A 14,222-nucleotide genomic window follows, 5' to 3' on the forward strand; every position below is an offset into this window, starting at 1 on the left:
TATATTTAAATCACTTACTTCTTCTGTGTACTTCACTTTCTTGCACTAGCACTACACGTGCTGCAAAGTCATATTCATGGAAATGGTTATTTTATAATATTTTAATTTACTTGTAGTTAGTAATGTAGATATGAGTTGAAAATAATAAAAAATGAGAAGATTGAGAGACTTACAAACTCTAAATCTTAAGATTTAATGTTAAAGATCATATCTTTTATAAGTATATCTCAACTTATAAGTAATAAATCTATTTAGAATGTGAATCAAAATATATTGAAAGTTTGTGTTAGTAAAAATGAAAAAAAGAATGTTATTCCATAATTATGGCTGAAGGTCTTATTTAAGATTTGGAATCTTAAATTTTATTCATATCATTATATTTTAATACACGTATCTTAGAAATTTCAGGTTTTAAATATATGAAAATGACTTGAACAATAAAAATACCTCATTTTTATGTTCAATCTAAAATATTTAATAAGAATAAGAAGAGTTATTTTCATAATTTTTATTCAAATATATAAAATAAAAAAATTAATTAGTAATTTAGAATCTATATTTAGGTATTTTATTTGTTTTGTTCTTTATATCATTTTTTGACTCATTGTGGTTTCAACTTTTGTTAAATAAAGTTAATGTGAACACATGTAGTCTAATGAAATATTTAATTAGTAATTTAGTTTCTATATTTAATGGAGTTTCTAAACTTTTTGTATAGAGACAATGTGATTTTTTTTTTCGACAACATCATCGTCCTTAGGATTATGATAACGAATTAAAAAATCACAACTTGAGTTTATGTGTCCATATTTGACGATGCGGTAGACAAAAATAAAGATCTTGAATATGAAAGATGTAATCTTAATAAAATTATGTCATTGGAGCAAAAGGAGTTGAAAAGGAAGAAAAAGATTTTAACTTAGACATGATTATCTCTTAAAAATATTAAAACTCATTTCATATAAAGGATCACAATATCTCTATGTAAAAAAATACAGTAACCAATTAAGTAAAAAAATAAAATATGGATCAGATTACATTAACTCAAGCCTTAATATAAAGAAAAAATCACTAATTACTCATTAGATTCAGGTTAATTCGTAAGAAACTAATATTTAACAAAAGATAGAACTCAATTGAGTTACAAAATAATATAAAAACAAAATCATACGAAAATTAAAAAAAAATACAATTCATCTTGTTCCATAATTCTATTATAAAATACTTAAAGAGAAAGGAAAATTTGAATCTATTTTATCTAAAACTCATTTAGCTCTACTATAATATTATCTTCCCATGTACTTCAATGCATTTTGTTCCACCAAAACATGTTCATAAAAAGTATTCAAAAGGCAAATAAGATCAAATTCATGCGCTCAGAATTTCATTGTTTTGCAATTTCAATTGAACTGACTTGAAGAGACATAATAATTAGTCTTCAATTAACTATTTCATTGCTTTTCCTTTTTGTAGCAGTGATTATCATTAGCACTCGCTCATTGATTTTCAAAATTCAACCCAATGAGTTTCAAAAGCATGGCATGCATATCATTAATCATTTGTTCAGCTGTGTAAAAGTTCATAAACTCATGTAGCTTGAGTATGGCCTCCACCATGCCACACTCTTCTTGGTCTTGGATAAATAAAAGTTATCAATATTTTAGTATATATTGATATTTTAACATCTAAATCTAAATCTTGATATTTTTTTTTTTATAACTTGAGGCGAAATTGTGAAATGATAGTCAAATGATATGAAATAACTTTTTCCCTATTAAAATTCAATTTGAACTATATTTATCTATATGAGAGACACACATCGCCTTATCTTTCATCTTATCTTTCACCACGATTAATTATAAAAAAAGTACAAACATGAGATATGAGTTCAATTTATATAAGAAATTGACATCACTTCTAACTGGAAATCTTAACAAAATGAGTTAGAGTCTTTTTTATTGTATGATGTTCAACTTTTTCATTTTTACTTAATTTGGAGTCAGACTCATTTAGATTCTCGACACATTTATATATCACATGTAGTTAAGAAAAACTCACAGACAATAACATGCACCTATGAGTACAAAAGCATAGTTCTACAACACATTATAATTCCTAAGTAACAAACACACCACTACAAAGGATCACATGTTCATGTACTAGACGATGATGATGATGTTGCCCTTATGATATACATATATAAGTAGGTGAATATGCTATATAGAGCATTAATAAAGTTAAATCAATAATTTGATCCTGGAGAATCCCACGTTTCAGGTATGATTTTGTGAAGTGAACAACACTCATCACGGTTGGATCCATTGGAACAGCATTTGGAAGCAAAACGTTCCTGATATTGTTCATGTTGATCCATAATCTCCTCTATCTTCTGCAAAATATCCACAGTGGTTGGCCTAGTTTCTTGAAACCGTGACACACACAAGAGGGCTATGTTCAGAAGAGGAAACGCCCATTGATGCTCATTCTCCCTAACTTCCTTGTCAAAAACTTCCCCTGTCCATTCCTCCCTCACCATGGATCTCACCCATCTTGGAAGGTCTATTCTGCTAATCTCTGTGCTTTTCCCAGTTAGCAGTTCAAGCAGAATCACTCCAAAACTGTACACATCACCCTTTTCTGTTAGGCTCTTTTCAGGAGCTGTGTATCCCTGAGAGGAAAACAGAAAACCTCTATTTGGGTCCATGAATTTTGATAAACCATGCTCACTTATCACTGGCTCGTTGTTCTCATCTAGAAGGATGTTTGATGGCTTCAGATTTCCATGAGGAATCACCTCTTCTTTCTCATCTAACTTCTTATATATGAAGGCCAAACCCCTTGCAATTCCACATGCTATGTTCAGACGCAGTTTCCATGGAAAATCTTTTCTATCTGCTATATAATCTGCCACAAAAGCAAAACCAGTTACTTAAAGCTTATTATTACGTTATCTGTGTGTTAGATGATTCTTACTTAAAATGACTTCATTAATGCTTTAGAGAGTAATAAATGAAATGCTTTTGATAAATTTTATCCACTTTTGATATATTTCAGATGCAATGATTAGCAAAATTTGTTCTCATTAAGTGCTGAATGACTTTTATATCATGACATAATCAATGTTCTCCTTTTTAGCATCAGTGTTCCTTGTATTACTGTAGTAATGTGAGGTTGAACAAGTGTTGTGCAAATGATCAAGGCAGAACAGAAACATATTTACAGAGAAAGTGATAAAGAGTATTGGAAGTGATGAAATGTTTGAATCTAAACATACCGTTTAACAGATTAAGCAGGCTTCCATTGTTCTGGTATTTGTAAATGACGAATTTTTCTTCACTGGTGGAACGATAACCAACAAGGGGGAGGATATTTTGATGCTTCAAGTTACTAATCTTCCTCAATGTTTCACCAAATTCTTCCAAGGAAACCTGCAAGTTCTTCAATCTTTTGACTGCATAGTGATCATTGTTCTCCAGTTTCACCTTGTAAAGGCTGCTGCAAAAGCCTTCACTCCTCAAATCAGCAGTGGCTCGAAGCAGGTCCTCCATTGTGAACCTCTCACGATCTTCAACAAAGAAAACAAGCTCAGAATCTCCTTCCTTTTGGTTATTCATCACCTCTTGAATTTCTTTACATGGAGCCTTTGACACATCATGATTCTCTTTAACTACCTCTCTCCTTTCAGTTAAATCTAATGACTTTCTTACCATAAAGTAAAGGGATGACAAAAGCACCACAGTGCCCAGAAGTAACACCACCAAAGTTTCAGTCAAATTCTTAGACTTTCTGGCTTTATCAGCAGTGTCTGATAAAGAATCTGGTGTTGTTTTTTTGTCACTTTCTTTTAGCCCCTCTTTGGTACTATTGTTTTCCAACTTAACACTTGGTGTCACAATATAAGTAACTAATCGCCTATATTGTTGTTTACTAGGAATCATACCAGAAAAGTTGTTATTGGAGATGTCTAAGTTCCTCAGATGTTTCAATTTTGTTAAGGCCTTTGGCAAAGTTCCACTCAATTGATTTCTGGTTAAGTTCAAATGTGTCAACCTTGTACAATGCAAAATCGAAGGTGGAATGGTTCCTCTGATGTTGTTGTTAGCCAAGCTCACCACTCTTAACTTTCGGAGCCTGCATAGTGAATCTGCATCAATTGTGCCACCTAGGTTCAAGTTCTCAAGCTTTATATGTACAATATTTGTAGCATTTGAGTCACATCTTACACCTTTCAACTTGACAAAGCACGAATGTGATGATGATCCAACCAAGGTAGTTTTGTTAAGCACGTTTTGTGGATCAACTGCTCTCAGGAAATTGAAGAAAGACTCAGATTCTGATAACTCACCTCGTGCACATTCTATGATAAAGAAAAGGGTAGCAAAGAAAATTAGCCTCAACATAGAAAAACCTCTTTTGTTCTGCATTTTCTGTGAACTTCCCTCGTTAGTTTCTTCTTCTGTTATCAGAATGAATGGTGCTAGTGCTGCATGCTTTTCTATTTTTTGCATCAGATAAAGACATTTCTCTTCTTAGAATCTACCGATAGATACTTGTATTACTTGAACTAATCGAGACATCGTTAATCACTAGATGCAATCTAAAACGTTAAAAGTGATGAATGAACGTATATTGGAATTCACAACAAAAGTCCAAGATATCAGAATAAATCTTGTCATGAAGCATATTTATCCTTGGAATTTATTAGGAAGTGATTTTACAGACACTTGTAAAAATTTACAGTGTGTTTAGTTTGAGATTTTAACTAAAAACAATCTGATTTTTAAATTTAAACTACTATATATTGAAACAGTTTCTATATGAATTTTGGCAATTGTATGAATGGATCTCATAAACAGAAACATTATTTATACAAAATTTTACCTTTGATAGATAATAAAGACATATGATATGTAAATAATGACATCATATAAATATTATCTCTTATATATATACATATATATATATATACATATATATATATATATATATATATATATATATTCTTTAAGAATAAAATGTAAGAAATTCTTGATCATATAATCATGTTAGGAATCAAATTAATATACCAAAAACATAATTTATTATGGAAAAATAATGAGTTATTTTAATGTAAAGAAATAATTCCAAATATATTAAAGACACAATGGTCAAAACCCAAACTCAAACCATTACATATATATATTGATTTCACATGTAAGAAAGAAAGAATAACTTTTATTTATTTCTTTGTGTAATATTTAGGTGTGCCGGCTAAGATTTTTAAAGGCAAAACACAAAACTAAAAAATAAAATTAGAAAGTTTGTAGACATCATGATGTCTTCTTCATATACATAGTTATTTTTTAATATATATATATATATATATATATATATATATATATATATAATAAATTCTTTTCTTTAAGTCTTATGATTATGTCCAATAGGTAAAAAAAAATGAGACACAAAGGGAAAGAAAAGAAAGCCTTGTTTGGGGGAAACGAGACAAGAAGACAGTAAATAAAAGGAAATGAATAGAAAAGATTAAGTTACAGATAACATACTTTACTTCATATTAAAATTTCTACATCAAATCAATATAAATTAAAAAAAATTATATTTTAATTTAATATTCTGATCACAATCTTCAACTTTTGAATGAAAACAGCACTCACTTTATATTTTTAACAGACAAACATATCTTTACATATGTACAATAACCTTATTGAAGTAGAACAAATAAGAAATAATATATATGTGTATTTATTTACACTTGAAATCATTGATAAGTTGAAGCAATTTTATATCATACGTTAAGGGATTAGTCCCAAGAAATTAGTTTTCAGAGGAATTAATTTTAATAATCAATAACATAAAAGCTTATCTAGTCAATTACATCTGCAGTATCTTAATATTAATGTTATGTTTTGATGATGAACTTAAATTTTTTTGAGAAAATTTGAATCATTTCAATTTAAATTTTCTATATTTTCAAATGCTTTTATTAGACAAATCAATTTAAATTTTAAACTATTGGTTTACATGGAATAATTAATTTCTATTATATTTATATAACATATATATTTAGAAATTAATTTTAAATATTTAATATGAGAGAATAAAATTTTTGAAACTTTCATCTTATTTTGGAGTAAAATTTGAAAAGTTTCATAATTGAAAATAAAATGATTTTTTTTTTCTCAACAGTTTGGCAAATAGCTGTCACACACCTGGTTAGAATAAGTAGCAACTGGCATACCATGAATATGCTCCACATGAACAACCAATCATTCAGTATAAAACATTCTTTGACTTTACACTCTGCAAAAACATTGTTCAAGTACAAGAACAAAAACATCTCAAAGAAAGTGGAAGAAACTGGAAGAATAAGAAAAACAAATAGAAATAAAGTGAAATGATTTAAATTAAGCAAAAAGAAGTTACAGATAAAGAAAAATGAATGCAAAACAACATTACACAATCATATACCTACTTAAAAAATAATTGTCCTAGTTTAGTTTTGTCAAACAGCATCATGTAAATAAAAAACTAAAAATCATCTATACATTGACCACAGGAAAAACCCTCCACCAAAGATTTATGATTGTATCTGGTTCTACTCAAATGCAGCTGGTCTCAAAATGTACCAGAAATGCTTAAAATGGACACATTCATTGATTCATGTTGTTAGTTATGCAAACACACTCTTTCTTTCAAAATTTATCACTTTCTTTGTGTAAGAAGAGTACATCTTTTGATGCAGAAAAAGAAGAGTACCATTCTGATATCACTTGTTCTGATATGAGAAGATAAATACTGAGAAAATCTTCATCAGTGGTCTAAGTTGGTAAAAAAAATAAATTCTGGTAGTGTTCTTTGATAATTCACGAGCAATTTGCAAAGTACAATGGTTTGATTGAAAAGTCAATGTCAAAATCTGGATTTGCTTTAAGAAGAAAAAAGATGTGGTACACCCAACGGGTCACTACAATAATTCCCCAACAAAAAATGGTGGGGTTGCACGATACATGTTTTTCTATCTAAATACCCTTTTGTTCACACCACTCCTCTTCATCATTAAGCTTAACTTTGCTCCTATTTTTTAAATATGAACAACCCCTTTTGCTTGTTCTAGTTATTATATCCAACCACATTTCTTGCTGCTCAAATTGCGTTCAAACCCTTGACTTCACTTTTTTCTTTGCCCTCGAAACAATTCATGAAACCCTTTCCACCTTCACATTACTTTTGATTGCTTCAAGATCTCATTTCCCTGATTGAAGATCACAATGAAAGGAAAGGGTCCATTGTTTATATCACAAACACTGAAGTGCTACCTTCTTGATATTCAAACAGATTACAAAGTTTTATTACTTGAAACCTCAGGCTAGTAAATTTGGAGTTTACTTGAATAAACATTTTGAAGAATACACATGATAAAAAAAGTACAAATTGTTTTCTTCTGTTATTTTCATGGATGAAGACTTAAATATATAATATATGATAAAAGTAGATTCTGAATTGTTATCTTATGTTTGGTTTGGTTTGGTTGGACGAAATCGTTAACATATGTTCCTTTGTTCAAAAGGGGACGACGCACCTTTTCAAAATACAATTTTCTTTCTAAACCTCAAAAATTGTCAGCACTGTTATTATTTTTCATGTGCTTATATTTCATCACGCAACTATTGACTGCTGATTGCATATATTTTAGCATTTATTGTCAAATCAAATCAAATCATCATTCAGTATATGCTGCACAACTGTAAATTTTCCTATGTACAAAATGACACCATCCCCAATCAAACCCTCCCCTGGCTACCCAAACCCAATCCTTGTCCAATTTCACAGCTTGCCAAATGAGAAAAAAAATAAATCAGTCTCTAGCCTGCCCCAAATTGATATGCAAACTAAATAAGTATGTGAATCAAATTAAGGAACCATTACATCAAATCAACATATTGTATCAATGTAAGGACTGAGGACAATTTTACTGGTGAGAAGAAGAACAGTCATCATTTTCGTCATCATCAACAATCTCATCAAAGAAGGGATCTTTGAGAAGTTCAGCTGCAGAAGGTCTTGCTCTTGGCTGAGCAAGGCACTTCTCAATGAAGGCCTTCACCTCTGGATCTTTCACTTTGTTCAGGGCTGCAGGTCTAACTCCAGAACACACCTTCTTGTATATCTTTGCAACATTGTCACATTCACTGTAAGGAATCTCCAGTGTCACCATTTCCAGCAAACACATGCCGAATGAATAAATGTCCACCAACTCAGTGTAGTCTTCATCATATAACTCCGGAGCCATGAATTCTGGTGTGCCAAGAATAGTGTGAGCACAATGGCTCCTGCCCACAATTGCTGCCAAACCCAAGTCACCAATCTTAACCTGATAATAACAACGAAAAAAAAAAGATTAATAAAAAAACACAGTGTCATTTCATAGAAGTATAATTAAGATTGTTTCTGGTTTGATAGGTGGCTAAAGGCTTGTTTGCTTCTGGTGCTTGAAAACTATTTTCCATTGCTCATGTTCTTTCTTATACTATCGTAATTCATTCCCCTATTTACTCTCTTCCATCTCATCTTCATCCCTTCTATCGCCTTTCAAAGTTAGATTTTGAAACATAATAACACGTTATTGGACAACTTGATAAAACATCAAAAGCTTAGAAACACAAATGTTAGGTGGAAAGCAATATACCCAGTAATAGCAAAACTTTAGAACAAAAGAAAAAAAAAGTAGTCATCAAATTGTTATTCTACGAACAATGTATTCGATTGTTTGTCAGGCAAACAGGAGACGTAATAACTTGGTCGAGTTAATGGCTTAGATGTCACACCGAACGCTTCGAATCAATGGCAATTTAATTTAATAAATAAACAAAAAGATTAAAACCATTTTTCAAATTTTTCATGCTTTTATTTTTGTATCGAGTTTCACTTTGTCAATTTATCAAACACGTAACTGAAGGAAAAACGATGATTGAGTAAAAGGGTTCACCTGGCCAGTATTCCCATTGACAAACACATTGCTGCAATTGAGATCTCTGTGAATGATGCAGGGATCATGCAAGTGCAGATAATTCAGCCCTTTCAGAATCTGCTTGGACCACTTCTTGAGGGCCTTCATGGAAACATGCCTGTGCCTCTTCCTATACTCCCTCAAATCACCACTGGTACAAACCTCAGTGATGAAATTCAAAGTGTTGCGCTGGTCATCCCTCCACACACTGTAAAGTGCGATGATGTTTTTGTTGGTCAAGCTTCTGAGCAATCTCACTTCAGAGTAAAGCCTATCCACCATGGTAGGGTCATCACAGAAGTTCCTCAGCTTCACTTGGTTCCAAGCCACCTCTATTCCTTCTTCCTGATCAAATGCACGGTACACTTTCTTCACAGCACCACTCCCAAGCAACTCACTGTATCTACCATAGCGACCAGTTGGATCTGTCTCAACAAAGGGCTCAGAATCTTTGTCTGAAGGGTCAGGGTTAACAAACGGCATCTGTGACATGCAACACTAATCAGAACCTCAACAACACCAAAATCAAATCAGATCAAACCAAATTCAGCACGCCACAGAATTTCGTAAGAGTAAAAGGGAACGAATTATAACAAAACCCCCTTAAAGTTTTCAAATGGAAAAATTCACACTGCAGAAATTATTGTATATCACGAGATAAACAAAAATAAATAAAATTAGTGATAAAAAATTTAAAAAAATCTACCAGTAAATGCAACAACCTAAAATTAGCGACGATTTTTTTTTTTTTTTTTTATCTTTAGTGTGAGCAAATGTTCATAATTCTGATTCATCTTCACTTAACATGCAGTCAAAACTTTTGAATTTGCCCAACAAAGTCAATGAAACCAAGTATGTGAGACATGAATACTACCTGGAATTGTGAACACAGATCATCCAATAATTTATCAGGCATAAGTAAAACAGAAAAGAAAACACACGCAAAAAGCTTCAAATCTGGTGAACTACGTGAGTATGCGACTATAAGAGAAGAATGGTAATGAATATAATGCATGAAAGAAGAAGAAGATGATTAAATACCGTGAAGAGAACCGATTGCTGAACCCCAAAGGAGAAAAAGCATGAAATTCTGCAGCTTTCGGCAGAAAAAAAGAAGCTGACTACGCTCCAACCTCAAACTTCTCACAAAAAATAAATAAAAATATAAATGAGAGGGATCAGAAACGTGTATACCTTAGACTATTTATATAGAAAGAATTAAATGTCAAATTAAATCATACTATAAAATATTTTTTGTTTTCTTTTATATTTTATCTTTTTCAAATTCAACTTTTTCTACATATTCTAATGGGGTGGTTTGCGCACTAAATTAGTTGTAATATAAAAATTGATATCTTCGTTTTTTTTCTAAAGCAAATTGTTTCATTGTTTAAATTTAATATAGTTAGTGAAAAATATTAACTTTATTTTTCTTTAAATAGATGCCGTATTCAAATTTTGTAAATAAAAATCCGCAGCATTTACTGTTTTCAACGTGTATTTTACTCAATTCGAATTGCTTAAATTTTATGACTTTTAAACATTAATGAATTTAGAAAAATAATCAATCATTTAACAAATTCATTTCTTCTTCAATTTTACTCGTCATGGCATGGGTCATATGGGAGATGTACATGACATTATAATAATGTATAGAAAATAACTTTTGTTTTGTTTTGTTCTATAATTGTATCTTTGTGATATTCTATTTATTTATTTATATGAAGCATAGAAAAATATTACTAAATTTTTTCAAGGCATTTATTATATATATATATATATATAACTATATATATATAACTATTAAGTAGTTTTTCTATTAGAAAAATATTATTTATATATAACTAATAAATAGTTTTTGTATTTATTCATTTATGAAGCATAGAAAAGTACTATTAAATGTTTTTAAGACATTTATTATATATAATTATTATATAAGTATTAAATACTTGTGTACATCGTGTTTGTTTGGTGTTGAAAAAAAGTCAAATCCTGCAACCTGGGAATTAACTGCTGAGAAACGACTGCGTTTCGATTAGGCTCTTCCCGTTTTGTGATTTTTTGTTTGCTGTGTCGGTCAACGCGTAAAGAGTTAATGGTAGCGCGTGAGGGTCCAACAAAGACAAAGGAGCGTGTGTCCAGATGAGATGATTGCATGTTTTTACTTTCCGAGAAAAGGGAAGGGGTGGCGGTTAGTTTCTGAGAAAACATCAAAAGAAAGAAAGAAAAAAAAAAAAAAACAGAACAAAAACAGTTTGATTGTGGTTTCAGAATCACATTCTCTTGGTGGTGACAGGAATCCAAATAAAGAGAAATGAGAAAATAAAGTTAACAGTGAAAGTGAGATATGTCTGTTTATCGTTTTATTTTGTATAATTTTAACTATGTTTTTCTTTAAAATTTGTAAAAAAGTTACAACTTTTGTATCTAATCTTTGAGTTATGAATTTATCTAGATTAATTCTGCTTAATTGGATTGTTGTAAGCTTAATATGTTTATTTGAAGCACCATAAAAAATAGCTTAATTAATTAAAATATAAAACTAAAAAATAAATGTATGTCAAATTGAAAAAAGAAAGGCATAACTATGAAATTTTTGGGATTTATAAAAAATATAAAAAATATGAAGATATGTTATATCGAGAAGTTTATTATTTTATTTTAAATAATAAAAAATAAATATATATTTTTTACTTTTATGTAAAAAAGTTTTAAAATAAATATCCTTTTTTAAAAATTAATTTAAATAATAAAATATTAGGTAAATATTTCTAAGAGAAAATTCTAAAATTTAAGAAATAAAGTCATGGAAAGAAACACAAATAACCAGATTCACAGATCAAAAGTAGAAAGCAAACAAAAATGCAGTTTACCTTTTATTTAAGAAAATATTCTATCACATATATGTTTTTTAAGGAACTACATATATTTTTTAAAACATTTTCACAAAAATAATTCATTGTTGAAGTTTAGCTACATGTATTTCACGTGACATAAAAAAACAATTATATCAATATTAATAGTTGTAATAATAATATATTATTTGAGTCATAAAGCATTATAAAATTAAAATAGAATTATTTTTTAAAATAAATAAATTATTAAATAGGGTGTAATAAGTTTTGATAAGAAATACAGTATTAATCCTATAAGTTAATTTTCATTTGCTTTTACGAATATATATATATATATATATATATATATATATATATATATATATAACCTGATTAATGCTATGTCAATTAATACTTTTAGAAAATTAATGATAAAGTATGGCTGAATTAAATGTTATTAATTTTAAACAGGGTTAAATATATTTTTGATGTTTTCATTTTTAGTGAAAATTGGAATTAGTCCCTTTTGAAAATTTAAATCAATTTAATCTCTCATCCTTTTAAATGCGTATATTTAATTCTCTAAATCAAATTTTGTTAAGTTTATTTGACATTTAAAATGCATTTTAAACGCATTTCTCACATAAAATTGAAGCATAAATATGTCAAATGGCACCTAAAAACATACTTAACCTCGTTTTTTTAATATTATGTGAAAATAAAGTATACAATAATTGTATATTGTCATAATTGTATTTAGAATAAATTCATAAAAATTCTAAAATTGATATGTTTTTTTTTTTCTTAACTTGTAGTGAAAATTATAATTAGTTCATCTTTGAAATTTTGTTCTAATTTAGTCATTTAACTTTATAATTGCGTAAATTTATTCCTTTCAACCAAATTTTGTTAAGATTATCTGAAGTTTCAAATGTGCTTCATGATAGCATTTGAGTTGTTTATGTTCCTATTTTTTAAAAGAGAATTTATGTTGTTTTTGGTGATGTCCATGAGAAAAATAATAGCATAGAATTGCTGAAATTCAAACAAGACATATATGTGTGTGTGATGGTTAAATTTGTTGTTTTGTTGTTTTGTTAGTCGATTAGAATACTAATCTAGTCAACTAGATTAATTATGGAACATGAACTTGAGCATTGTCATAATCTAGTTGATTAGCCAAATAACCTAATAAACTAGATAAATCACAAAATAGCTCTACTTTAAAATCAGATTATCGCACCAGTTTGGAGTGACGTTTTTGAGACATCAAAGAGAAAGAGAAAGATTGCTTGAGCGTTCTTATAGGAAATTTGCATTGGTTATTCATTGTTTCTCAAGTCGTTCATCAATAATTCAAGAAGATTATGTGATTGTGATATCAAGCCTTACATAAAATCAGGTGTATTCTTTCTATCATTAGTCTTTCATTGAAACACTAATTTTGGTTACTGAATTTCTGGTTTCTTGTTATTGAAACTATGTTGTTCTATCACTATGACTATGATAGGTGTTGGTAAAACTCTATGTAGTGTTACTGGTTGCATTTCTTGAAGGGTTTTTCAAGAGTGTGTATCAAGGGTGTAGGAAGTACATAGGTGGATCTTGTATTGTGTATTGTCCTAACTATTGATGTTATAGTGGAATTTCTAGTGTGGATAGCTAGAGACTGGATGTAGATTCAATTGAATCGAACCAGTATAAATCTTGGTATTTCTTGTGCTCTCTTCTCTTTATCTTTTACATTTTGCTAAGTATAAAAGTTAAACAATATGTCTTTTTAAATTTCTCTTGTCAATCGATTAAAGATTTCATAGAAACTAGTTTTCAAGTGTAAGAACAAATCAAAAGTTTGAGAAACCAATTCGCCCCATCTTAGTTTTGAAATGTTGGTGCATCAAAACTAACCGTTTATACCATTTGAGACATATTTCTGCTTCAATGTTAGCTGAAAAATGTTGGAAACAAGGCAATAAAAAAAGAATAAAAAGATCAAAATAGACGACACAAGAATTTAACGTGGTTCAGCATACTACATCCACAAGTATAATAAAAGGAATAACATAAACCTTAGTCGTAGAAAAATCTCAAATAAATGATTTCATCTATGTTTGTTATAAATTACAAATACAATTAAATTTTAAAATAATAGTATTTTTAAATAATAAATGTAAATACTGTTTAAGAAATTAAAATTAGCCTATTATAACTAAACATTATTATTATTTTTATTGGATTCATAGGGAAGTTAAACCCTAAAAAATATTGTAGTTTGACTTTAGTTATCCATGGCGTGCATGGTGGAATGGATATTCATCATCATGTTCTATTAGTTTCAAACTTGGACACGTATGAACAACTTTCTCATGCTTGTATTATAG

The 14,222-nt window shown here is 29.4% G+C and overlaps 2 protein-coding genes across 3 annotated transcripts; both read right to left on the reverse strand.

Moving 5' to 3' along the window:
- Window positions 1-2,021: 2,021 nt before the first annotated feature.
- LOC114193641 (putative inactive receptor kinase At4g23740) lies at window positions 2,022-4,481 on the reverse strand. Its single transcript, XM_028083518.2, has 2 exons — window positions 3,275-4,481; window positions 2,022-2,904 (listed from the first exon to the last, which is right to left on the reverse strand). The coding sequence occupies exons 1-2, from the start codon at window positions 4,422-4,424 to the stop codon at window positions 2,243-2,245; spliced, it is 1,812 nt and encodes a 603-aa protein (XP_027939319.2). The 5' UTR covers window positions 4,425-4,481; the 3' UTR covers window positions 2,022-2,242.
- Window positions 4,482-7,667: 3,186 nt separating this feature from the next.
- LOC114193648 (putative serine/threonine-protein kinase WNK11) lies at window positions 7,668-10,207 on the reverse strand. Of its 2 annotated transcripts, none has more exons than XM_028083533.2 (3): window positions 10,049-10,207; window positions 8,987-9,490; window positions 7,668-8,371 (listed from the first exon to the last, which is right to left on the reverse strand). In XM_028083533.2, the coding sequence occupies exons 2-3, from the start codon at window positions 9,488-9,490 to the stop codon at window positions 7,970-7,972; spliced, it is 906 nt and encodes a 301-aa protein (XP_027939334.1). In that variant the 5' UTR covers window positions 10,049-10,207; the 3' UTR covers window positions 7,668-7,969. The 2 variants fall into 2 exon arrangements, with proteins under 2 accessions (XP_027939334.1, XP_027939333.2); XM_028083532.2 differs by lacking the exon at window positions 10,049-10,207 and adding an exon at window positions 9,882-10,031.
- Between the last annotated feature and the right edge of the window lie 4,015 nt (window positions 10,208-14,222).

The sequence above is a fragment of the Vigna unguiculata genome, chromosome 8, assembly GCF_037176805.1.
Source record: "Vigna unguiculata cultivar grain cowpea cultivar isolate G323 ecotype 2 chromosome 8, ASM3717680v1, whole genome shotgun sequence".
NCBI classification, from domain to species: domain Eukaryota; kingdom Viridiplantae; phylum Streptophyta; class Magnoliopsida; order Fabales; family Fabaceae; genus Vigna; species Vigna unguiculata.

Coding starts and splice junctions, on each gene's coding strand:
- LOC114193641 (XM_028083518.2), bottom strand. CDS start 4,424: ATGCAGAACAAAAGAGGTTTTTCTATGTTGAGGCTAATTTTCTTTGCT. Junction 2,905..3,274: donor CCTGCTTAATCTGTTAAACG/GTATGTTTAGAT, acceptor CTTTTGTGGCAG/ATTATATAGCAGATAGAAAA.
- LOC114193648 (XM_028083532.2), bottom strand. CDS start 10,022: ATGCATTATATTCATTACCATTCTTCTCTTATAGTCGCATACTCACGT. Junction 9,491..9,881: donor ATCTGTGTTCACAATTCCAG/GTAGTATTCATG, acceptor TGCATGTCACAG/ATGCCGTTTGTTAACCCTGA. Junction 8,372..8,986: donor TCAATGGGAATACTGGCCAG/GTGAACCCTTTT, acceptor TGTTATTATCAG/GTTAAGATTGGTGACTTGGG.